The sequence below is a fragment of the Terrapene carolina genome, unplaced genomic scaffold (assembly GCF_002925995.2).
Source record: "Terrapene carolina triunguis isolate 2854851 unplaced genomic scaffold, T_m_triunguis-2.0 Scaffold42, whole genome shotgun sequence".
Classification (NCBI taxonomy): Eukaryota; Metazoa; Chordata; order Testudines; family Emydidae; genus Terrapene; species Terrapene triunguis.
In genome coordinates this window covers 28,438,973-28,465,724 of record NW_020664393.1, presented here as the reverse complement: position 1 = coordinate 28,465,724, position 26,752 = coordinate 28,438,973, and the positions used below count along the sequence as shown (strand labels likewise).

At 40.2% G+C, this 26,752-nt stretch overlaps 1 protein-coding gene across 6 annotated transcripts in view; it reads left to right on the top strand.

The window, feature by feature from the left end:
- The window catches only part of SENP6 (SUMO specific peptidase 6), a 152,456-nt gene that overhangs the window by 46,807 nt on the left and 78,897 nt on the right, over positions 1 to 26,752 (top strand). For 4 of the 6 annotated variants that reach the window (XM_026654589.1, XM_026654603.1, XM_026654579.1 and 1 more), the window contains 2 exons: positions 12,346 to 12,447; positions 25,607 to 25,627. The exons of 1 other annotated variant lie outside the window; for it this stretch is intronic. In XM_026654589.1, the coding sequence (XP_026510374.1) occupies positions 12,346 to 12,447; positions 25,607 to 25,627 (123 nt within the window). The remainder of the gene's footprint in view (positions 1 to 12,345; positions 12,448 to 25,606; positions 25,628 to 26,752) is intronic. One more of the 6 variants, XM_026654583.1, reaches the window with a different exon arrangement.

The window sequence follows — 26,752 nt, the reverse complement described above, 5'->3', positions numbered from 1 at the left end:
TTGAAAGTGGGGTGCATGATAATGGTGTTTTTGTTTAAATTAAATACAAGTATATTTTTAAAACCTATTTATATACAAGTTGAAATGGGCAAACTATGTTAAGACTAAACCTATGATTTATTTAATTTAAATTACTGTGTTTTAATACAAAAATAATATTCAGTGGTACGTTAGCTGCCAAGTTGTAAAGTCTAACCACTGAACTGTGGAAGTCAATGGCTGAGCACCTACACCCAGCATTTGCTGAAGTGCTAAACCAGCTTTTGATTGCAATAGCATCTTCTGCAGGTGCAGAGAGAATATTTTCTTCTTTTCAGTTTATTCTATTAGTTCATTCCATTGAATTTGACTGACGAGTCCATTAAAAGTTAATAAACGAATTGGGAGTTGAAAAAGTAGGAAAGCAAGCTTTCCTCTTCCAATCTATGAATAAAAATTAGGTCTGAGAGGATGAGATCTACTAGCTGTAAGATCTTAAAGCATATGGTGACCAGAAACAATCAGTTCAATTCACTAACTAGAGATACCACTTCCTTTGTTTAAGAAATGTTAGTTTTAATTGCAAAATTAATTTTGATAAACTTTTCCATCTTATAGACCTAGCACATTTAAGGTAGTTTAATTTAGCTTAAAAAAATTACAGTGCTGTTTTGCACTCTAATTGAATTTGAATTTACATCCAAATAGAGCTGGATAAAAATTGCAAGTAAGAAATTAATCATCCAGTAAATGAGAAATGCATCATTCACCATTTTCTAACATAATAAAAAAGTAAAAATGAAGAAACTGAAACAAATGTAAGGTAAGCTATATAGTTGCTTAAATAAATGTACATAGATATATATATATCTTCTTGGTTAACAAAAAGAGGCACCAAATTTAGCATTAGGTTATATTTAGTTGCAGCTAAATTTGTTTTAATGGTTATCAACCAATGAGATTCAACCTTTCTATAGGAAAATAAAGTACAAGTGCAAAACAGTTAAAATCACTAATGAAGGCATGAATGAAAAACACCACCTTGGCTGCAATGAATATTTTTGATGGTGTTGAAACTAGTACTGGCATCACTCACCTCTAACCACTTTTCTGACTTTGGTCATTTAATCTGGCCGAGAATGTGATTATCCTACAAGCAATTATCTTCGTTTAATACTGAAGTGCAGCATTTCCTAACTTTTATATACTACATGCATCACAAGAAAGGCTAGAGATATATTTTTCCTGTTTTATATATTATTTTGTTCGGTAGATTTACATAATTGTGAACAGTTTGTTTATTTTGAACATTAATGTGCCCACTGATGTCCAATATAAAGGGTACTCAGTAGTAGTTCTCTTGAGTTTTGGACATCTATTTCTCAGCAGACTGAAAAGTTTAGTCTTACAATTAAATCACAGAATTAGCTGTGAGCAGATGAGATTTATGAACTTTCTGAATTTGTCAGTGATAGTCTGAGACCTTGGGAAATCACTGTGCTTCAATTCCTCTTCTCCTTTCCTCCCCTCTCTTCTCTTCCCCCCCCCCCCCCCATTTGTAAAATGAGGATAATATAACCCACCTATGTAAGGGTGTTTTAGATCCTCAGATGGACAGCTTTTTAAATTAATGTAGCAGTATTGTAAAGCAGTGTTTTCCTAACATATGGGTGAACGCCTGGCAGTGAGGAGGATTGTGCAGGTCAGGTGGGCACTGACACCAGGTCTCAGCTTTAATTAAAAAAAGAAAAAAAAAGTGTGTGTGGAGGGTCTCTAGCTGTTATGGTTACAGTAATGCGCATGCATTATAGAATCTTAGAATTGTAGGACTGGAAGGGACCTCGAGAGGTCATCTTGTCCAGTCCCCTGCACTCATGGCAGGACTAAGTATTATCTAGACCAGGGGTTCTCAACCTGGGGTCGGGACCCCTCAGGGGGTTGTGAGGTTATTACATGGGGGGTCACGAGCTGTCAGCCTCCACTCCAAACCCTGCTTTGCCTCCAGCATTTATAATGGTGTTAAATATACCAAAAAAGTGTATTTAAGTTATAAGGGGGGGGGGGTCACACTCAGAGGCTTGCTATGTGAAAGGGGTCACCAGTACAGAAGTCTGAGAACCACTGATCTAGACCATCCCTGACAGGTGTTTGTCTTAACCCGCTCTTAAAAATCTCCAATGATGGAGATTCCACAAGCTCTCTAGGCAATTTGTTTCAGTGCTTAACCACCCTGACAGGAAGTTTTTCCTAATGTCCAACCTAAACCTCCCTTGCTGCAATTCAAACCCATTGCTTCTTGTCCTATCCTCAGATATTAAGGAGAACAATTTTTCTCCCTCTTCCTTGTAACAACCTTTTATGTACTTGAAAACTGTTATCCTGTCCCCCATCAGTCTTCTCTTTTCCAGACTAAACAAACCCAATTTTTTTCAATCTTCCCTTATCGGTCATGTTTTCTAGACCTTGAATCATTTTTGTTACTCTTCTCTGGACTTTCTCCAATTTGTCCATATCTTTCCTGAAACAAGGCGCCCAGAACTGGATACAATACTCCAGTTGAGGCCTAATCAGCACTGAGTAGAGCGGAAGAATTACTTCTTGTGTCTTGCTTACAACACTCCTGCTAATACATCCCAGAATGATGTTTCCTTTTTTTTTTTTGGCTTGCAATAGTGTTTAGCTGATGGTCCACTATGACCCCCAGATCCCTTTTTGCGGTACTCCTTCCTAGGCAGTCATTTCCCATTTTGTATGTGTGCAAATGATTGTTCCTTCCTAAATGGGTACTTTTTATTTGTCCATATTGAATTTCATCCTATTTACTTTAGACCATTTCTCCAGTTTGTCCAGATCATTTTGAATTTTAATCCTGTTTTCCAAAGCACTCACAACCCTTCCCAGCTTGGTATTGTCCGCAAACTTTATAAGTGTACTCTCTCTGCCATTATCTAAATCATTGATGAAGATATTGAACAGAACCGGACTCAGAACTGATCCCTGCGGGACCCCACTCGTTATGCCCTTCCAGCATGACTGTGACCCACTGATGATTACTCTCTGGGAACGGTTTTCCAACCAGTTTTGCACCCACCTTGTTGTAGCTCCATCTAGGTTGCATTTCCCTTATTTGTTTGAGATGGTCATGTGAGACAGTATCAAAAGCTTTACTAAATTCAAGATATACCATGTTTCAGAGTAGCAGCCGTGTTAGTCTGTATCCGCAAAAAGAATAGGAGTACTTGTGGCACCTTAGAGACTAACATTTGAGCATGAGCTTTCGTGGGCTACAGCCCACTTCATCGGATACATAGAATGGAATGTGTGTGTGTGTGTGTGTGTGTGTGTGTGTGTGTGTGTCTATATATATACATACATATATACACACACACACATACAGAGAACATGAAAAGGTTGGAGTTGTCATACTAACTCTAAGAGGCTAATTAATTAAGAGAAAAAACTTTATATCATGTCTACTGCTTTTCCCCCTATCCACAAATCTTTCTTTGACAGGGTAACAAGCCATCAGGTTGGTTTGACACGATTTGTTCTTGACAAATCCATGCTAACTCTTACTTATCACCTATTATCTTCTAGATGTTTGCAAATTGATTGCTTAATTATTTGCTCCGTTATCGTTCAAGGTACAGAAGTTAAGCTGACTCGTCTGTAATTCCCTGGGTTGTCCTTATTTCACTTTTTTATAGATTGGCACTATATTTTCACTTTTCCAGTCGTCTGGAATCTCTCCCGTCTTCCATGACTTTTCAAAGATAATTGCTAATGGTTCAGATATCTCCTCAGTCAGCTCCTTGAGTATTCTAGGATGCATTTCATCAGGTCCTGGTGACCTTGAAGACATCTAATTTGTCTAAGTAATTTTTAACTTGGTTTTTTCCTGTTTTAGCCTCTGATCCAACCTCATTTTCACTGACATTCACTATGTTAGACGTCCAATCACCACCAAGCTACTTGGGGAAAACTGAAACAAAGAAGTTATTAAGCACCTCTGCCATTTCCACATTTTCTGTTGTTCCCCCCCCCCCCCCCCCCGAGTAACAGACCTACCCTGTCCTTAGTCGTCTTTTGCTTGTAATGTATGTGTAGAATGTTTTCTTGTTGTTCTTTATGACTCTAGCTAGTTTGATCTAATTTTGTGCCTTGGCCTTTCTAATTTTCTCCCCGCATACTTGTCGTCTTTGTTTATATTCATCCTTTGTAATTTCTTTTTTGTAGGACTTTTTTTTAAAGATCATTGAAGATCTCCTGGTTAAACCAGGGTGGTCTCTTGCCATACTTTCTATCTTTCCTACGCAGTGGGATAGTTTGCATTTGTGCCCTTAATAATGTCTCTTTGAAGAACTGCCAACTGTCTTCAATTGTTTTTCCCCTTAAACTTGCTTCCCATGGGATCTTACCTACCAACTCCCTGAGTTTGCTAAAGTCTGCTTTCTTGAAATCCATTCTTAATTTTGCTGTTCTCCCTCTTACCATTCCTTAGAATCATGAACTCTACCATTTCATGATCACTTTCACCCAAGCTGCCTTCCACTTTCAAATTCTCAACCAGTTCCTCCCTATTTGTCAAAAACAAATCTAGAACAGCCTCTCCCCTAGTAGCTCTCTCCACCTTATGAAATAAAAAATTGTCTCCAATACATTCCAAGAACTTGTTAGATAATCTGTGCCTTGCTGTGTTATTTTTCCCAACAGACATGAGTAGTTGAAGTCCCCCATCACACCAAGTCCTGTGCTTTGGATGATCGTTAGTAGTTTTAAAAAAAAGCCTCATCTGCCTCTTCTGCCTGGTTAGGTGGTCTGTAGTAGACCCCTACCATGACCTCACCCTTGTTTTTTACTTCTTTTATCCTTACACGGAGACATTCAACAAGTCTGTCTCCTATTTCCATCTCCACCTCAGTCCAAGCGTATACATTTTTAATATATAAGGCAACACCTCTTCCCTTTTTTCTCTGCCTGTCATTCCTGAGCAAGCTGTACCACGTGATGCCAACTGTCATAGTTGTTTATTTACTAGCATTTTGAGTTCTTCCAGTTTATTCCCCATACTTCTCGCATTAGTATACAGACATCTAAGGCCTGGTCCACGCTACCCCCCCACTTCGGACTAAGGTACGCAAATTCAGCTATGTTAATAACGTAGCTGAATTCGAAGTACCTTAGTCCGAACTTACCGCGGGTCCAGATGCTGCAGGAAGGCTCCCCCGTCGATGCCACGTACTCCTCTTGCTGAGCTGGAGTACCGGCGTCGACGGCGAGCACTTCCGGGATCTATCTGGGATCGATTTATCGCGTCTAGACAAGACGCGATAAATCGATCCCAGAACATCGATTGCCTGCCGTCGGACCCGGAGGTAAGTGTAGACGTACCCTAAGATACTGATTTGATTCCCCCCACTCCAGTTCTGTCTTGTCTCTTCTTTATCTCTGCTATAACAGCCCATGCTCCCCCCAAATTCTGACCCTTCTCCCAGGTCTTTGACTTACCTGTGGGCTTTGGTCACCTGCCCCCTTCAAATGTAATTTAAAGCCTTCCTCACTAGGTTAGCCAGTCTGTATCCAAATATGCTCTTCCTCTTCCTCAGTAGGACCCCATCTCTGCTTAGCAGGCCTTCTTGCTGGAACAGCATCTCGTGGTCAAGGAAGCCGAAGCCCTTCTGGCGACACCATCTTCGCAGCCAGTCATTCACCTCCATGATGCATCTATCTCTGCCTGGGCCCCACCCCCTACCCTTTACCAGAATGATCAAAGAGAACACCACCTGCACTCCCAACTCCTTCACCTTTACTCCCAGTGCCCTGTAGTCACTTCTGATCTGATTAGGTGGAACTGGTAGCAAACTATACTTCAGGTTGCCAAACACTTTCAGTTGCAAGACCCAGTTTCAGTTGTTGTTTATAACAGCCATTCGGACTGTAATTTCCCGTGCCAGGTGTGTGCCTGGAGCTTATTTATTTTAATGTTTCAGCAAAATTGGTCCAGCTGTTTCTCAGAACAGAGTTAGGGAGAAATATATTATTTTGCCCGTATTAAGTACTTATGTCCATTTCATTGGGAAGTTTTAGCATCTCCATGCTTTGGAGTATGGTCTTGAAATTTGGCAGGGCTGTCATCCTGGTTTCAGTCGTGTGCCTTTTGTCACTCCCATGAAAACCTGCCCAAATTGGCCAAGTGAATAGCCTCCCAGAAACTGCAGTTCACATATACTTAATAGAGACTTGTTAGTTTGGCAGTTAAATTGTCTGAAGATTCCATTTGCACAGAGCATGCTCAAGCCCAAGGCTACAGCTGCAAAGCAGGTGTTTCCCTGCAATTTATGCTCTTGGTAGCCAGGAACCATTGTAGTACGAGGCACAGGAACTGAAAGCAAAGAATCTGTGTACTCAGTGGTATGTGCACATTCAGTGGTGTGCACACATCTGTCCTCCTTCCGCCAGGGATAACCTATTGTACTGCATTCAGATAGTTGTCTTTCCTAGGAAGGGTGTTTGACACCAACAGCTATTGATTTTGATTGGCTCTCAACTGCTGGCCCAGCTTCATGTAACAATGGCTTTTCTACTCAGGGGCTTGCCAGTCAGGCAAGCAAGAGAGAGGTGTGGCTGGAGCTTCTCAGTTGTATGCATGCCATAGAGGGGAGACCTTATTTAAGAGTAGGATTCTTTTTTGTGTAAGAGGGAGTGGGGATTAGGAGTAACCATTGCCAAATATAATGAGTACTTGCAGAAGAAAGAAGGCAGGAGGGACTCTGCCTTCCTGAAATGCTTCAGACTCACAGAAAGGGTAAGATCAGCCCAAGGGAGGGTGTATCTCAGGACTGCAGTTATTTTCAAAGATCTGTAACTCTAGAGTGCTTTGAGTAAAGCTTCTATAGTTAAGAAGTTCCATTGTTGACTCTGTTCTTGCTTTGTGCCATGTTGTCCCCATGTTGTCTATTCAAGATAATTAAGTCCCAGGCAGGCTGCGAAGAGCTACAAAAGGATCTCTCAAAACTTGGGTGACTGGGCAACAAAATGGCAGATGAAATTCAATCTTGATAAATGCAAAGTAATGCACATTGGAAAACATAATCTGACGAAGTGGGCATTCACCCACGAAAGCTTATGCTCCAATACATCTGTTAGTCTTAAAAGTGCCACAGGACCCTCTGTTGATTTTTCCATAATCCCAACTATACATATAAAATGAATGGGTCTAAATTGGCTGTTACCACTCAAGAAAGATCTTGGAGTTGTTGTGGCTAGTTCTCTGAAAACATCCACTCAGTGTGCAGTGACAGTCAAAAAAGCAAACAGAATGTTGGGAATCATTAATATATGGATAGATAATAAGACAGAAAATATCATATTGCCTCTATATAAATCAGTGGTATGCCCACATCTTGAATACTGTGTGCGGATGTGGTCATCACATCTCAAAAAAGATATATTGGAATTGGAAAAGGTTTGGAATAGGGCAACAAAAATGATTAGGGGTATGGAAGAGATTAAGAAGACTGGGACTTTCCAGCTTGGAAAAGAGACAACTAAAGGGGGATATGATTGAGGTCTATAAACTCATGACTGGTGTGGAGAAAGTAAATAAAGGGTTATTTAGTCCTTCTCATAACAGGAACTAGGGGTCACCAAATGAAATTAATAGGCAGCAGGTTTAAAACAAACAAAAGGAAGTATGTTTTCACACAATGCACAGTCAACCTGTGGAACTCTTTGCCAGAGGATGTTGTGAAGGCCAAGACTATAACACGGTTCAAAAAAACTCGATAAATTCATGGAGGATAGGTCCATCGATGGCAATTAGCCAGGATGGGCAGGGATGGTGTTCCTAGCTTCTATTTACCAGAAGCCGGGAATGGGTGACTGAATGGATCGCTTGATGATTACCTATTCTGTTCATTCCCTCTGGGGCACCTGGTATTGGCTAGATGGACCTTTGGTCTGACCCAGTATGGCTGTTCTTACGTTCTTATGTTCATAGGTGTTAAATTAGAAGCCTGGAGTGTCCACATCTGAGGTGGAGCTAGAGGGAGTGTGTGTAAGTAGCTGGGGAAGCTCACAGGTTTTAAGCAGTGATTTTTTGGGATCTAGAGTGGCTGCGTGGCAGTGCTCCATGGCCCAGGGACGGCCTTCTGACAAGAGTTCGGAGGCTGGGAGTATGCTGTATAGACCACAGCTAGAAGTAGTGATTAGATTCTACCCAGACCCAGCTAACTTGAATTTGGCAGCTGGGTCCACTTGCAACAGACTAGTGACTATGGCTGGGTACTGGGCCAGGTTTTAACAAATTGAGCCACTAATTAATAATGAACATAGTACAACTAAATTCAATATCCTTGAGGGAGTAATTGTGCCAATCGCTAGCACAGTACTGAACTTTAGGACGGTCTTTAACCTTTTCCCTTTTTTTCCCCTTAAGTTAAAAACACATGAAATCAAAAGTGAAATTAAAATCCTTACACACGATACAGCAGCTATTTAAAGGTAGTGCAATTCTTCCTGAACGCATTCATATCACTGAACTAAAAAGTAAGGTGGAACAAAAATCCAAAACAAAGAACACCTCTCTGTAACATACAAGGGTGTAATGTAGACTGAGCAGCTGTGTCACCCCTCCTCTCTAACCTGAGGTGCCCTTTACAATGCTTTCCTGCTGTAGCCTTCAGCCTGGACTGCTCACAAACAGCCCCCAGCATGCAAGTCACTACCGGCTAGGTCTGTGTGTGTGCTGCAGCCAGCCAGCCAGCCACACATTGGCTCTTACCAGCCTTGGTTATACTGCAGGGTGACCTAAACAGACTGGGATCCCAGTCTTACATTTTTGGGGGCGGGGGAGAATCTATGTCCTGTACTCTCCTGGACTGAATATAATAAAAGTTTGTTATTGCTTCAGTAGAAATAATATGCACATAACATGCCACCTCAAATGGAGTTTCCCAAACACTTCAGTTTAAGCACATTGGATTAGATAAAACGATAATACAAATGTATTAACTACAAAGAGAGTTTAAGTAATGAGGCATAAAAGTCAGAAATGGTTACAAGAAAATAAAGTTAAAATTCTACCGGTGCCTAACTGAACAAATTTTCTCACCATATTCTTTCAGCAGTTTCTTAGGTCAGGATCCCTTCCCCCAGAATTCAACAAATGCTTCCTTTGTTGCTTCTGGTGCCATGAATGTGATGGGCAGGGAGAAAGAGTGTGTGCCTAGGGATATTTGTCCCTTCTTTTATGGTGTCAGTCCCCCTCTTGAAAAACATGTCCAGCTGAGATTCAGGAGACTAAATCTATGTGGAAGGATGTCGCCTACCACTTTTTCCTCACTGATTTGTTTCCATTTCTGCTTGATGACTCTGTTTACTGCTTAAATGCATTCCTTTGTTTGAGACAGATCTGTCTGCCAACCTCAGTTTGGAATGTATTAATTGCACTATACAGTGGAATCTTATAACTTCTCATACAATGTTGTCACACACATTTTATCAGGACAATGACTGGCAAATTGAGTTTTCAAAAGATACCTCACAAGGCATACTTTGCACAAAGATTATTTTGATAGTGTGTGAGGTGTGGACACAGGTACATTTTGTCATGCTGTCCCACCCCAGTATTATGGCTAAATGGCAAGGTATGATATGTTATTTCAGCCATAAAGTTACCGTTTATAAAATAGAAAAACATCCCAAGCAAAGCCAATAGAAAGGATCATATACTGTAGCAAATAAAATGTAAGATGGAAGTTAAAGGAAAAGAAGGGTTTTGAAGAGCAAATGGCCAAAGAAATAAAATATAGGGCTGCATGGGATCTGGATTTCCCCTCCCCCCCCCCCCCCCCCCCGTTATAGAGCTGAACAAAACTAACAGTTTTGAAATCTCATGCAAAACAAAATTCTGAAAATAATAATCACAGAACCCTCGTTTTGGGTCAGTTGAAGTGTTTTGTTTAGAAAGTATAATAAAATAACTCATTCATCTTGAAATAAAAATTGAAACATTGTTTTGCATCATTTATAAAAACATTGTCAGGGGTTTTTTAAAGAAAATTTTGTTGAAAGAGGCACATCTTCTGATCTGCTCTAATAAAATACTTTAAGTGCCTCACAAGGTGGAAGCCTATGTGAAAGAATGGGTGAGCCCATTGCATTACCAGGGAGCAATTTATTTCTGTAATGATATTGAAGTGAAGCAGCATAATTTCTTTATCTGTCTTTACCACAAAAGATATTGGGGGGGGGGAGGGGGGATAGCTATCCCTGATTTCCTTTTTTCAGGTAAGGTATTGTCAGAGATTGACATGTCAAAAGAGGAGATGCTATAATAAATTAATAAAAGTCTAGGGTCTGGGATGATTTTGAGGAATACAAAGCAGTGAGCCTTCCTGCATTATTTAGTAAATTGTCTAAAAAAACTGTTAAGATGAACAAAACAATAGATATAAACCAGCATGAAAATTATGCATCTGTGAGAGTTCTTTGAGCATGTGACCCAAATAATAGATAAAGAGATACTAGTTGACATTTATTCGGACTTCGAAAAAGCCTTTGACAAAGTCCCCCATGAAGCTAAAAAGGAAAACCAAGTAGGCCTGGGAGAGAGGTAAACTACTGCGATGGATTAAAACTGGTTAACAGACAGAAAATGAAGAGTAGAAATAGCTGATCAATTTTAAGTATGGCAGAGGATAACAGGTGTCCACAGGATTGATACTTGAATTGGTTGGTGTTCAATATGTTAATGATTTGGAAAGGGAAGTGAATAGTGAAGTCAGACTTTTGTGGATTGCACAAAACTATTTAAGTCAAGATATGAAAAGAATCCTATGATATGAAAAGGACCTAACAAAGCTAGGTAAATACTGATGATGTGTGGTGACCTTGCTTAGTCAACAATGAACTTCATGTGTATATGGGAAGGAATAATTTGAACTACTCATTAACATTGATTTAGAATCCAATAATGTGAATCGCACTGGAAAAAGAGCTGTTCATCATTGTGGACAACTCAATGAAAACCTCTACTCTTTTGATTTCCATTGCATATTGATTACTCATCATGCTAAAATTTATAAAGGGGAGGAGAAAATACTAGAAAATATTATTCCATTATAAAACATGGTGATTTTTCCCATATCATGAATGCCATGCTAAATTTTGGTAACCGTATCTCAAAAAAAAGTATACCAAAGGTAGAAGGGCTCCAGAGATGAGCAAGTGATTAGTCATGAAAAAACTTCCAAATGAGTGTGTGACTAGATTAGGACTGCTTTTTTAAAAAAAAAAAAAAAAGACAAGTAGGAAGAAACATAAGACTTAAAACAGTGGTTCTCAAACTTTTATACTGGTGACCCCTTTCACATAGCAAGCCTCTGAGTGTGACCCCCCCCCCTTTTAAATTAAAAACACTTGTTTGTATATTTAACACAATTAGAAACACTGGAGGCAAAGCGGGGCTTGGGATGGAGGCTGACAGCTCGTGACCCCCCCCCCCATATAATAACCTTGCAACCCCCTTAGGGGTCCTGACCCCCAGTTTGAGAACCCCTGACTTAAAACAAAAACTAAAAAAAAATCCAACAAAACAAAAATCAAAGGAATGAATGAAAATGAAGGCAGCTAAATTAAAAGTAAAGGGAAATATTTTCCCCGTCAATGCCTAATTAACCTGGGGAACTCATGGCCACAAAATACTTTGAGACCAAGAGCTTATCAGCATTGAATAAAGGCTTATGTCAACATACCTTTTATTTTATAATATCTAATATCTTAGCCAACCACAAGCTGCCTCAGGTTAGGAAGAAATGTTCCTTTTTGGCAAAATATTCGATAATGGTCCGTTATGCAGATTTTTGTCCCTTCCTTTAAAAAGTCTGGTACTGGCCAATGTCAACAGTAAGATGCTGGGCTGTTTTGGTATGGCATTTATGCTCATAAAGGCACAGAGGTAGACTTCAGCACAGCCAGGATTAGAACTAGAGACATTGATTTCCGGTTCCGTGTACAATACTTAATCTAGATGTTTTCTATTTTTTTTGTTAGATATTTTATAACATTTTCAAATTAGAGGTTTGTGACTGCAAAGGATTATAGAATATCATTGCAAAAGATTATAGCAGTTGAGTCACAACAAGAAACCCTGTGTGGTTTATGGGCCCGCAAATCAGGAGCGGCTGAGAATCCTCACTTCTAACTATGCTGCTTCTTTATCAAAGCAATGTAGTTACATAATTCGAGTATTATATTATTTTAGTTGCTGATTAGCTTCATGACATTTCTTTGCGTTTTTCATTGTTTCTGCAGTTTTGTTATTCTTGTAACTTTCGTTTACCTTACTTTCTATAATGTTTACAGTGAAAATTCCCAGAATATAACTTGTCCAGGAACCGTAGTGTACGGTAGACGTTTTCACCATGCTCATGCGCAGATACCAGTAGTAAAAACAGCAGCCCAAAGGTAAGACTGAAGAAACCAAGTTGTCATTCTCGTGTCATCCCCTCACACTTTCCCACCTGTGCATCTCATTTGTGGCAGTGGTTCAGAGTGCTATGTTTTTTTTTTTTTTTTTAAAAGAATTTTCATACTGTCTTGTCTTCCCATGGTTGAGATTCGTACATGGTAGTCTTCATAGTCCCGAAAACATTTTAAAGTAAAGTAAATAGGGATGTGTGACATGATAGTGCTTTCTGGATCCTTTAATATTTGCCTTCACTGAATTGTGAAAGTCTCCAAAAGCTTACTTTGTTAACCTTCATTGTAAACGAACCCTTCACTTTAAAAAAAAAAAAAAAAAAAAAAAAAAAAATTCATTTGACGGCATTTTGTGGAATCTAATCTTTCAACTGGAAAGTAGTTAACAGTGAAACTATCCTTTTTTTAAAAAAGACATCGGAGCAGTTGTAAATAATGTACAATAGAATGGCACTTTATAAACACTCCTGTAATTGAACACTTTAACTGATAAAAATCTCAGTTTCTTCCCCCACTAGGCAACGATTCAGTAGCAAATGTACTGAGATGTCATATTACTCACATTGCTTAAAAAAATACAGCAGACTTAATTTGTTCACTATGACATATAAACCTTAAAAACAACAGCCATCAAAATAATTGGAGAAATGCATGTCTTCAGTGGGACTGCTCATGAGCAAGGTTATGCATGTGTTTGTTCACAGGAGTAGGGTCTTAGAGGATGAAAAGGGAAAGTGTAAGTTAATGCAGTTAAATCTCCTACAAAATTTTGACCTTTAAAATTCAAATACTGAATTGAACATATGTATTGTGGGGGTTTTTTTTTTGTAGTAGCACCCATTGTGCGTGGGTTGAATGCTGTTAAGAAAACAACCTTCCTAACCAATAACTTTACCTTGTCTTTTTATCTCTCCTTCCTCTTTTTTTTTTTTTTTTTTTGTAAGTTAAGCTAACCACCAAAATCATTTTGTTGCAGGGAAGTGTCTGTGAGGAATCTCAAGGGATCTGCTAGGTCTGATATCTTAATGGTCTGTGACAGATAGTAAAAATCAAGTTAATGAAAATGTAGAACTTAAATTAGGAAGATTTACAAACATCAGCGAGGATCAAGAGGGTGACTTACATTATAAACATGAGCAGAAAAAAAATGCAAGCTAATAGTACTTCTAAAGGGAAAACATTGTATGGACCCAGAAGTTAGAAATCTGGGAAGAAATGATAGCAATAGAAAAGGTGATATAGTGGATAGCAAGTCAGGCATGAATTTGCAAAGTGATAGCAGCACAAAACAAAAATATAACTTTTGGCTGCATATGCAGAGGTCTCATGTCATAGACATCATAGTCCCTCTGTATTCGGTCCTACTACAGGAGCAACAGGAATACTATGTTCAGGTCTGGGCTACTCAGTGCCATAAAAGTTACTGACTAACTGAAGGATGTTCAAAGAAAACATCAGAAGTTAGGGTGTTTGAAGGATTTTTGTCTTTATGAGTAAAGATGGAAAGAGCTAAATAATAGATTGTGGCTAAGGGTATAAATGGTGGGGATTAATGTAGAAATTTGTAAGATGTAAACACTGAAAATGGTGAGGTATAACAAGGCATAATGAGATGAAATTAAAGGAAGACACTTAAATAGAATATTAGGGGTAAGCTTCTTATGAGATGTTTTGGCTGGTGGAAATCCTGTTGCTTGGGACACTTAAAACTCTGCTGGACCAAAACAAACAACCATAGTAAATGTACAATAGGGAACAACCTTGTGTTGGCCGGGAGATAGAAGAAACCTATTAGGTTATCTAGTCCGTCTCTTGATTCTAGAAGTACTTCAGAAAATTAAATAGTGGGGAATTGCTTTTATGAGGTCTTCTACTGGTGATATTACTGTTTATATAATATGTTTTACATTCATCATGTATCGAAGTGCATGTACATACCACCTAAATCACATCAGAAAAATGTGAATGACATCACTCCTTATTCCCTCCTGCAGGGCTGTCCCTAGGGGGGTGCAGGGCCCGGGACATTGGTGCCGAGTTTCTATCTGCTGGGGGGAGCTCCCCCACAGCTCCACCAAAGACCTGCCCCCACTCCATCCCTGCCCCTCTTCTTCCCTGCCCAGTTCCATCCCCTCCCCGAAGTGCGCTGCACCCTCGCTCCTCCCCCCTCTCCCCAGCACCTCCAGATGTCGGTGGGAGGTGCTGGGAGGGACAGGGAGGGAGGATGGGGGAGGCACTGATCGGCGAGGCCAACGGGGTGTTGGGGGGGCTCCTCCTTACCCCCGCTCGCCCACCTCCCACCTCACCTCCCGGCCCGCCTCCTCATGAAATGTGGGGGAGGGGAGGCCCGGTGTGGTCACCCCGATTTGCCGTACCCTAGGGACGGCTCTGCCCTCCAATACTGGTGAAAATCCTTGAGACCACCAGGGATTCTCTATCATTGGAAATATTAGAAAAACGTGCAATCTTCATTTAAAAAGATGTGCCCTAATTCAAACAGGAATTAATTCAAGGGAGTCCTACGGATTGTGGTATGTAGTTCAGGCTGAATCAGTGTTTCCTTCTGGCCTTATAATTAGTCCACCAGTGCACAGCATATATGTATTGTCTATAGCCATTGTATCTTTTTTGTTTTGTTTTACAATTAAAAAACAAACACCTCTGCCCCCCCCCAAAAAACCCAGCATGCTCTTGAATATTTGAATGTGTTACAGAAATGTAAGAGTTAGAGGTGCTTTAAGAAATTCTTCTGTCCACGAGCTCTCCATTCCAGTGCTATCATTTTATCTGTGAATTTCAGATTTACAATGTTGCCTTGTGAGTGCTTCCTTCCATAGCTGTCCTCCCTTCCCCGTCCTTATTCCTCTGTTGTTATCCTGTGAATAATTCAGTTCACTTCTGATTGGTGTGGTTGTCACATCAGATGTAGGTCCTTAATCACACCCTTTTTTCCAATCCCTTTTTGTTTTTTTTTTTTTTTTGCTCCTAACCCATGTATAACATGGCTGACTAAATGTGTGATTAAGGCAGGCGACCAAGGAGTGTTTTAAGGCAATGCAGCGCCATAGAGGCACCGCAATACAAGGGAACGTTCTATGGCTCTAATTTTGTGTTCCACACACTGTTCCTGCCCCCACTTGGAGTTGTATTGCTGAGGGGCCTCCTCCCTACATAAATGCGCTGTCACAGGTCCACTGTCCCCCTGGTACTAGCAGGCATGGCAGTATAGGGGTCTGCTCCCCTCTTCTCTTCCACTCTCTTTAGAGGCAAGAGTAGCAGAAGGGGGCTGGAGGAGCCTCCTCCAGTAATTAACCTAAAAATCAGGGTATGTCTGTCTGTGTGAATGGGCCAAGTCCCCTTGACTTTTTTCCTGCCACATACAGTTTTCTGTTTGGGGATGGGGTAGTGGGAGAGGGGAACCCCCAGAGGTGCTGGTCTTAAAATGAATGCTCCACTGAGAGACATGGAGCAGTTCAAAACACTCAAGCTATTTCAGTTGGCTGAAGAAAGACAAAGATCAGTTAACTCAGGTCACATTAATGAAAGCAGTGACGACATATCTACAAAAGTCACTAGAACATTTTTTTAAAGTAAACAAGGACACGTCACAGGGTGCTTTCTTGGATTCTTTAGTATCAGCCTTAATTTAATTGAGGTTTTCTAAAATATACTCTGTTAAACTTTATTGTGAAACCGTCCCTAGGCATAGACCTATAGTGCTTATGCTCTAATCCTGGTCCTGATGTGACATCAAACTTCTCCTCATCCAGTCTTACATTGCCAACTACAGACATATAGGTTGAAGCAAAATTAGCTCATTTGTATGTGCACTTTTGCAAAATGAATTGACACACCAGCAGATTAGCTATTTAAATAATTTGATTTTAGTGATCTTTGATTTTTTTATGCATATCCAAAAATTATATTTCAAGTCAATTTCTTATTGGTGCTATTTGCCTTCACTTGTACTAAATAACAGGCAGATGACTGCAGGATGAAGATTGTGTTAGCTACAGCCAGGAAATAATGTCATACTTTCTTGAGTGATGATTGGCTCCAACATCCTTTAATAACAATGTAACCTGACTGATTGATTTACCTTTGGCATCTAAGGCTGGAATTTTCAAAGGAGCTTTAGGGTATGTCCACACTGCAAAAACAAAACAAAACAACTCCTGAGGCATTGAGTCTCAGAGCCTGGGTCAGTTGACTCTGGTTTGGACTGTGGAGCTAAAAATAGCAGTGTTAGCTATTCCAGCCTGGGTGGTGAAACCTGACATGAGGGAGGGTCTCAGAGTCCGGATTGGAGCCCATGAGGGAGCATTTACACTGCTATTTTTATCCCTGCCACCTGAGTGTATAAGCCCTAAGGGTACGTCTACACTTACCGGAGGGTCCGGCGGCAGGCAATCGATGTTCTGGGATCGATCCCGGAAGTGGTCGCCGTCGATGCCGGTACTCCAGCTCGGCGAGAGGAGTACGCGGCATCGACGGGGGAGCCTTCCTGCAGCGTCTGGACCCGCGGTAAGTTCGGACTAAGGTACTTCGAATTCAGCTACGTTAACGTAGCTGAATTTGCGTACCTTAGTCTGAAGTGGGGGCTTAGTGGGGACGAGGCCTAAGAGTTAGATGCCCAGATCCTATTGATCGAGGTAACTAGTTTCACATAGGGCTTGTCTATACTTATGGCTAAATTGGCACTGCTGTGATCGATGCAGCGGTGGCAACATAGCAGGTCTGGTGAAGACCTGCTAAGTTGATGGGAGGGAGCTCTCCTGTCGACTTCTGTACTCCAGTTCCCCAAGAAGTGTAAGGTAAGTCAGTAGCAGTACGTCTCCCGTCTACACAGCACAGTGTAGACACTGCTGTAAGTTGACCTAAGTTGTGTTGAGTTCAGTTACATAACTTACAGTAACTGAAGTAGAGTAACTTAGGTCGACTTACAGCTTCTACAGAATCGTTGATACTAAATCTTCACACCAACTTATCACACTAGCTACTCTTATGGCTGATCTACACTAAAGCTGTGAGGACTGGAGCATATTCAATGATCTGTGGGGATGGCACATTCACAGTCTGATCAGCACTAGGAGCAGTCAGAGTCTCAAGCATTCTCAGTGAGGATGAGATTTTGGCTGTTAATCTCTATCAAGTCTCCTCTGAGGTTGTGCAAATTATGATTTTTGTTTTCAAAGCCTTATTGAAAAAAGTCTTACTGAGAAAAAGGAATGGCAAAAGGCACATCCTTGACACACAAGCTGTCCCCTGCCAAATTTCAAGTCTCTGTTCTAGAGCTTGGGTTTGCTAAAGCTTTCCAAAGAAAAGGCTAACAGAATTTTTTTAACATCAAAAAAGAACTTAGTCTCTTTCTTGGCTGGAGTGTTTTGGCAGAAATTTCCAAAAAATTCAGCCTGAGGCCGATAGCCAGCATGAAAAATTTATAATGGGCAGTGTTCTTCAAATGATTGCTCATATCAATCCAGTTAGGTGTGTGCGCGTGCTGCGTGCACGGAAGTCGGAAACATTTTCCCTAGCAGCTACCTGTCGGGCCGGCTGGGGAGCCATCTGGAGTGGCGCCGATATGGCGATCTATATAAGACCCTGCCGGCCTGACCCCCCCTTCAGTTCCGTCTTACTGCCCGTGACGGTTGTTGGAACAGTGGTCTCTTGGTTTCTCAAGTGCTCCACTAATCCCTAGTTTATCTTAATCATTGTTAGTTAATTGTTAATAGTTAGTGTTAAGTATTTTTCTCTCTAGTGTTAAGTGTAGTTCAGTAGTTGAGGACAGTTTATCACTCATCAACTGCCCTGCAGGGCTCTGGGGCATGCTGTCGCAGGGCTTCAAGCCTTGCAAGTCTTGCAACAAGCCCATGCCACGACTCCTGTCTTACGTGTCTGGGGGAGGGCCATCAGGCTGACAAGTGTAAAATCTGTAAGGCTTTCAAGCCATGGACAAGAAAAGAGAGGGAAATTCAACTCAAGCAACTCCTCATGGAGTCTGCATTGCGGCCCTCTCAAGACACGGGCCCGAGCGCCTCGGTGCGCAGTGCTCCCCCAGCAGTGCCGATTCCGGCACCACAGAAGATCCCGCACGCACCTCGGGACCACTACTCTAATGTTGGTTATATAGCTGCAACCAAAGAGCATCCTTCCTTTGAGCTTGTTTATGTACTAAATGTATTTTATGGTATGGTAAGATATTTAACTACTACTTGCAAAATATATATATATATTTTAGCAACACATTTCTTTTACTTACATGTATAGTGCTTATTGCAGTGACAGCTGAATTCAAATATAAACATAAAACAGAGTAAATTTTTTACATCTAAGGTGGTGTTTCTGGTAGGAATTTTTTGGCATATGAGTGGGTATGATGGAACTGGTCACCAACTCTTTTCCTGATTTTACCAAATTGGGCACTCATCCCTTGACTTTGCAGTTAGTGGGTGTGTGTTGTTTTTCCCTCGGTAAAGAACCGGCATAATAAACGAGGCATTGGAATTGCTCATTCATGACCATAAATTCAGTCTAGTTGGTATTGCTGAAACCTGGTGGGCTGATTTGCATAATTGGAATGTTGAAATCAATGGCTGTATCCTATTTAGGAAGGATTGAGAGGGCTAAAGGATAATGGGAGAGGCACTCGGTTAAAAATGCCATTACCTGTTTTGGAGTCACTGATAACTTGAAAAAAAAAAAATCTTGATTGCTTATGAATCTGTGTCCTCACAGATAAAGCACAAGATGGGATATTGGTTGGTGTCTGTAACAGAACACCAAATCGCACTAGGGAACAGGATGACTGCTTCCTTACGCACCTATCTATAATGTGTAGGGAAAAAACTTGAGAGATCATGGGGTACTTCAATTTGAGTGACACATGCTTTGAGGTGTTATGCTACCAGTACTAAAACAACCTTGAATTTTCAAAACATTCTAGATGACAGTTCCTAACTCAAGAAGTGTTGGAGCCAACAGGAGGGAATTTTTTATTAGACCATGTCCTAGCAGACAAAGAGGAACTGATCACAGAAATAAAAATTAAGGGTAGCTTATGTCTACACTACAAAATTATGTTGACCTAAGTTACGTCGACATTCAGCCAGCACAGTAATTAATTAAATCACTTTTGCATGTCCACACTACGCTCCTTGCATGAGAGGTGTGCGGCCTCACCAGGACCACTTGCACCTACTTAACTGGCAGTGTAGGGAATTGTGGGATGGCTTCTGAAAGGCAGCAACAGTGTCTGCACTGACACTGCGTCTGCCTAACTACATTGATATTGACTCTACACCTCTTGTGGAGTTGGAATTATTAAATTGGTGTAGTGAGCGAGTTACATTGGCGGGCGCGACATTATAGATGCTTAAAGAGTTAGGTCAACGTTGCTGCCTTACGTTCACCTAACTCTAAAGTGTAGACGATGTCTCAGACACAAGTGATCGTGACTTGATCAGAGTTACCAATGTGCAAGAAGAATAAAGTTCAGACCAACAATACAGTAAAAGATACGTTATCCGGCATGTTGGGGGAATAGGAGGTGCTGGTTAGTCAAAAATTCCAGCTAACTAAGAATTATACTTACCAATGGAATACCAATTTTCAAAGAATTAGAATACAATAAAATGAATAAAGTCTAAAATAGTATACAGGTACTCACCAATCCAGTAGTAGTACTGCACTGGGAGTGGTTGGTTTTTTGAAGCACATAGGTGTATACAGGTAAATTTTTCTAAAGAGCAGGTTATCTTATGACACTACATATCACTATGGGCAGTGCATGGTGTACTCCCAGATCACTAAAAATACCCTTAACACTAAAACTATATTGAATATAATTTAATCAATGATTCAGAAGGCACTTCAGGATCTTGCAGTGCCTCAGGGTCATCATTATCAACATCAATTATTGTAGATGTAGAAGGTGTAGGTGATTGGGATGAATCTATAATGACCCTATGACACGCCCTGGAAGATGCTTTTTTGAAAAAATCCCTGATAACAGCTTGCTAACTTGTCTTCTGCCTCTTTTGCACAAAAATAGAGTGCAGAATGTGCAATTGCATAATCTCCTGGGCAGTATACTAGTTACTAGATTGAAGATTTGTATTGGGAGATATCAGAAATGCCGGTTAATAGAGCTTTCTGGTTGATAAAGTGCTGGATAACACAGCTTTGTATGTGTGGGGGGGGGGAGGGGCGCAAATTGCTGGCACTACTATGATGGGTCTTGCACTTTCTCTTCTTGGGGGTGGGGTTCAGGGCGCCATTTCTTGCCCCTGAACTGGGATATTAAATGCTCCACTAGTGTCCTAGAGGTGGGGAATGGAGAGGGAGGACCCAGGCCCGCTCTCTACTCCGGGTCCCAGCCCAGGGGCCCTAGGGATGGCGGTAAACCACTTGAACTAGCGGTTCCTTCCCCTGGGCTACTTCCCTCTCCTGCCCTTCAGCTTGTGGGGGGCTTCCTGCCCTCCCTCTGCACAAGCCAGGTGTCCCTTTACCTAGAGTCTTGGTCTTCGTAGCCCACCGCAGCACTTCTTCAAACTTTCCTCTACTTCCCTCCAAACTGCTCTCTGCTCCAACACCAATCCACTCTGCTTCAACTCCTTCCCCTGTCTGATTGAAGCAGGGGGTTTTTATCAGGTGACTGGCTTCAGGTGCTTTAATTAATCCATAGCAAACTTTCTTCCCTCTACAGGGAATAAGGCTCCCTTCTAATCCTCTCCTGCTGCCCTCTGGCCATGCGGTATCACAGTGTACACACACACACATACACGCACGCACACCGGCTGCTTTATCAAGGCCAATTTCACAACGCTGAAAACAATTATGAGCCAAATCATCTGGGAGGAAGAATTTAATCAGAAAAAATGTGAATGATTGGGTATCACTTAAGAACACCCTTACTAGATGTCCAAAAAAGCCACAATCAAGGAAGAAGGATGAGCTGGTTAAACAATCCACTTGGTTTAGAGGGGAACTGAAGACAGCTATAAAAAAAAAATTAAATATAACCAAATGGAAGAAAGGGGAAGTTGACAATAATGAATATCAATTAAAAGTTATGAATTATAGAAAAATGATGAGACTCAAGGAGAAATCTAGGGCCTGCAGAGTTAAGGACATCAAAGTGTTTTAAAAAGTATATTAGGAACAAAGACTCCTGGCCCTGGTATTGGTCCATTAGTAGATGGAAATGATCATATTATCAATTATAATGCAGAAAAGATAGACGTGTTCAATACATATTTCTGTTCTGAATTTGCACTTTCCTTCAGAAATACTAGGGGAATGGATGTTAAACAGAAGCAAATAAGGACAAATGTTTTTAAATCAGCTCATCTAGATAACTTTTATCCAAGGGTTTCAAAAGAGCTGGCAGAGGAGCTTACAGGATAGTTAAGGTTGTTTTCAATAAGTCTTGAAGCACTGGGGAAAGTCCAGAAGTGCTATCTGGCATGTTGCACATTAGCTTTCTTCCAATCTATAAAAGGGTTGACGGGATGACATGGGTAATTCATAGGGCTGTCAGCCTGATATGGATCCTGGGAAAGACAATGGAGTTGCTGATACAGGACTTATTTAATAAAGAACTAAAGGAGGGTAATGTAATTATTGCAAATAAACATGTTTTACTGAAAATAGATCTTGTCAAATTAATTTGTCTTTTTGGTGAGAACAGTTTGGGTGATAAAGATAATAGAGTTGGTTATATGCTTATACTTTCTGTAAGGCATTTTACTTTGTACTGCATGACATTTTGGTTAAAAGCAGAACAGTATAAAATTAACATGACACACATTTTAGAAACTGGCAAACTGATTGGTCTCAATGTAATTGTAAACAGGAAATCGTCATCAAGCGGGTGTTTTCCCCAGTGGAGTCCCACAGGGATCGGTTCTTGACCCTACACTATTTAACATTTTTATCAATAACCTGGAAGAAAACAAAACTATCACTGATAAAATTTGCAGATGAGACAGTCGTTGGGGAGTGGTAAATAATGAAGAGGACAGGTCACTGCTTCAGAGCGATCTGGCTTGCTTTGAAACTGGGTGCGAGGAAACAATATAAGTATTGATATGGCTAAATATAAATGTATTATATCTAGGAACAAAGCAGGTAGGCCACGTTTACAGGATGGGGGACTCTATCCTGGGAAGCAGTGATTCTGAAAAAGATTTGGAGATTGTGGTGGATGATCATCTGAACATGAGCTCCCAGTGTGATGCTGTGGGCAAAAGAGCTAATGAGATCCTGGAATGTATAAACAGGAAATCTCTCTAGTAGGAGAAGATAGGTTATTCTGTCTCTATATTTGGCACTGGAATGACTGCTGCTGGAACAGTGTGCCCATTTTTGGTGCCCCAATTCAAGAAGGCTGTTGATAAATTGGAGAGGGTTCAGAGAAGAGCCCCAAGACTGATTTAAAAGATTAGAAAACATGCCTATAGTGATAGACTCAAGAAGCTCAATCTAGCTTAACTAAAAGGTGATTTGATTGCAGTCTATATGTATCTACATGGGGAACAAATATTTAACAAAGGAATCTTCAATCCAGCAGAGAAGGGTATAAAACAATTCTATGGCTGGAAGATGAAGCTAGACAAATTCAGATTGGAAATAGATTTTTTTACAGTGAGAGTGATTACCATTTGAACAATTTACCAGGGGTCACATAGTGTATTCTCCATCACTAGATCAGAATTGGATGTTTTTCTAAAAGATAAGCTCTAAAAGTTTTTTGGTGGAAATTCTATGACCTGTGTTATACAGGAGGTCAGACTAGTTTATCAGAATGGTTCCTTCTGACCACTGTCCTCTCTTATTCTAGTTTTGCCATACATATAGCCAAATAGTATGTGCATGTGCCAGATTAAGGTCCTTAGTGTCTAATGCACCCTATGAAGTGTGATTCAAGTAAAACAGCAATGGAAACTTGAAATTAAAATCCTCAAGACAGCCCTACGTTGTATAATTTCCTAGTAGAATTCCCTAGCTTGTCATTTCTGAAGACCAATATTTTTAAGTCTAGATTGGATCATAAGTAGAACTAGTTCTGTGGTTCATTTCAGCTCTGTTCTCTTGTTACTATTATTTCAAATAATGAACACTGCTGAAGTTTGAACCATTTTGACAGATTCTTCTGAGATTCAGGATTGGAATAGCATGTATATGCTACATGTCTCAACCAGATTTTATTGTATGAGCTTAATGGGATAATTTCTTAAGGCAAGTATCAGGGGGTAGCCGTGTTAGTCTGTATCTACAAAAACAACAAGGAGTCTGGTGGCATTTTAAAGACTAACAGATTTATTTGGGCATAAGCTTTTGTGGGTAAAAACCTCACTTCTTCCGATGCATAGAGTGAAAGTTACAGATGCAGGCATTATATACTGACACATGGAGAGCAGGAAGTTACTTCGCAAGTGGAGAACCAGTGTTCAAAGAGAAACAGCAGAACTAAAATTTATTTGCAAATTTAACACCATTAATCTGGGCTTGAATAGGGACTGGGAGTGGCTGGCTCATTACAGAAGCAGCTTTTCCTCTCCTGGAATTGACACCTCCTCATCTATTATTGGGAGCGGACTACATCCACCCTGATTGAATTGGCCCTCCAATTGGTTCTCCACTTGCGAAGTAACTCCCTGCTCTCCATGTGTCAGTATATAATGCCTGCATCTTTAACTTTCACTCCATGCATCTGAAGAAATGAGGTTTTTACCCATGAAAGCTTATGCCCAAATAAATCTATTAGTCTTTAAGGTGCCACCAGACTCCTTGTTGTTCTTAAGGCAGTGCCTGTGTTGATGCTTGTCTGTGTTCTGAAATCTCTCTCTCTTCTGAAGTGTACAAAATCAAAGTTATCTGTTCCTTTTTTTCTTTAGGCATGTTGCACTAAAAAGATATATAATAGGTAAACGAAGCATTATTACACATTCAGGAAGATTTCTTCTGTCCTTACATATGTTGCATTCTGGGTTCTGAGTTAATATGAAGGATTATGGAAAGTGGATGGGACAATATGATCACAGACCACACCCTGGTGAAAAGCTCAGTACAATCCCCGTTGCTGGTGACTGAAAAGTATGGGTGGAAGGAAAAAAGAGCGCACTCTCAAGGCAATATCTTAGACTGCTTTGGGGCCTCTACCTTGCATATCAACCTTGTGTACTAAGGATCTGACTTCCAGAAGTTTTGAGTACCTGCAGCTCCAATTAGCTTTAAATAAAACACTTCTGAAAATAAGACCATAAGGCAGTAAGACAACCGCGGCTGGCCTGTGCCTGCTGATTCAGGCTTGCAGGGCTTGGGCTAAGGAGCTGTTTAACTTGGTATAGACTTCCTGGCTTGGACTACAGCCTGAGATCTGGGACCCTCCCACTTTGTAGGGACCTAGAGCCTGAACATCTACACTGCAATTAAACAGCCCTTTGGCCTGAGCCCCGGGAGCAAGAGTCAGCGGGTTTTTAAGTGCAGACATACCCTGAGTGTCTGATATATTTGGAGCTTCTTCCCAGCCCCTGCTTTTGGATATGAGGAAAGCTGTTCTGTCTCTTTCCTCTCTCAAGTATCTGCTCGCATGTGGACTCTAGAAAATATGTAACTTTAATTTTTTTTCCACTTGTGAATATTACATTTTCTCAATCTAAATAATTATTTAAAAAAATATTTTGAATAGTTAGGATTGGATTGCTGCATAAAAATGCAAATAAATAGTACACTGTATACTTTTGTTTTCCGTGGTGGTCCAGTGGGGTTAGAGCAAAGCTCTGTCTTAATTCATAACTTTGTATTCTGTCATGCCATCTACAATGGAGTGATTTAAAGCAGATTACCAGTTTTAACTAAAAATTAATCCAATTCTATGAGATTGAACAGAGTGCATGTCAGTGTAAAATTTTGCCCACTGACTTTTGCTGGTTTGAGGAATAAAGTTAGTTATGTTTGTATTTACTGCTGTAAAAATATTGACCGCATTTTAAACTTTTAATTAGAAAAGTACTGCAACATGAATTCAAGAAGTGACCAATTGGTAGTAGTTTATATTTGATAACTATTAAAACTTCAGTGATGTTCAATAAATGAGGGGCTTTGCATCTTATGTTTTTCTCTTTTTTTTCATATTTTTAAGCAATCTGGACCGAAAGGAAAGGTAAGTTTAATGTTGATGAAATGAGCATGGAAATAAGAAATAAGAAAGTTAACTGAATGATTACCCTATCAATGCTAGCTAAAGAATAATTCGTAAAATCGTGGTCAGTTCTGCTGACTGTGAGCTATTTTATGAAAAGAACATGGAAAACAAGCAGTACCTTTCATATGCAGCTATAGGCACTGATTGCCTTTTTAATGTGGACAATGTACTGGGTACATTGGCATACAGAAACGTGCGTATATACAGATAAAATATACAGAAACAAAGATTGACTTCCGTTTTCTGTGGAAACTTGGAAATTAATTTTAAGTGTTTTGATATTGCTGGAGAGCTATTGCTATCTGGTTTCTAACAAAGTGTTAATAAGCTATTTTTTAGTTTTCTAGCAATCCTGTAGCTTTGAATAATGTTTGAATTTCATTCTAAATATAGTCATTAATTAAATATACAAATTATAGCAATTAACCAAAACACAGAGCAAAGAAAAAAAATCTACTATTAAAACTGATTTGGTGCTGTTGTTTCATGTATTTGTGTGGAAACACTAAAGTTTGCCATGTCACATATTTCACGTCACTTGTAAAATGCTGGTTTCTGTTAATATTCTTGTATATAGTTTAAGTATACAAATAGATGTAAATATTTTGTTCATTTCTAATACTTTATTAAAACCAACCAGGTTATTAATCTGATGTAATTTATTCCACAAGGAAGTAATTTTTTTCTGTTATGTGGCAGTATAAGCTTGATATTAAAATTAAATTATGATTAAACTGTACATTTAATATTGAACTAAAATTGAAAATAATTTACATAACTATTTAAAGTAGTCAAGTATCAGAGGGGTAGCCGTGTTAGTCTGAATCTGTAAAAAGCAACAGAGGGTCCTGTGGCACCTTTGAGACTAACAGAAGTATTGGGAGCATAAGTGGGTAAGAACCTCACTTCTTCAGATGCAAGTAATGGAAATTTCCAGAGGCAGGTATAAATTCTGTGGCCAGGGAGGTTGAAGTGTTCTTATATGTGCCAGCAATGCCCCTCTGCTATGTACATTGGCCAAACTGGACAGTCACTACGCAAGAGGATAAATGGACACAAGTCAGATATCAGGAATGGCAATAT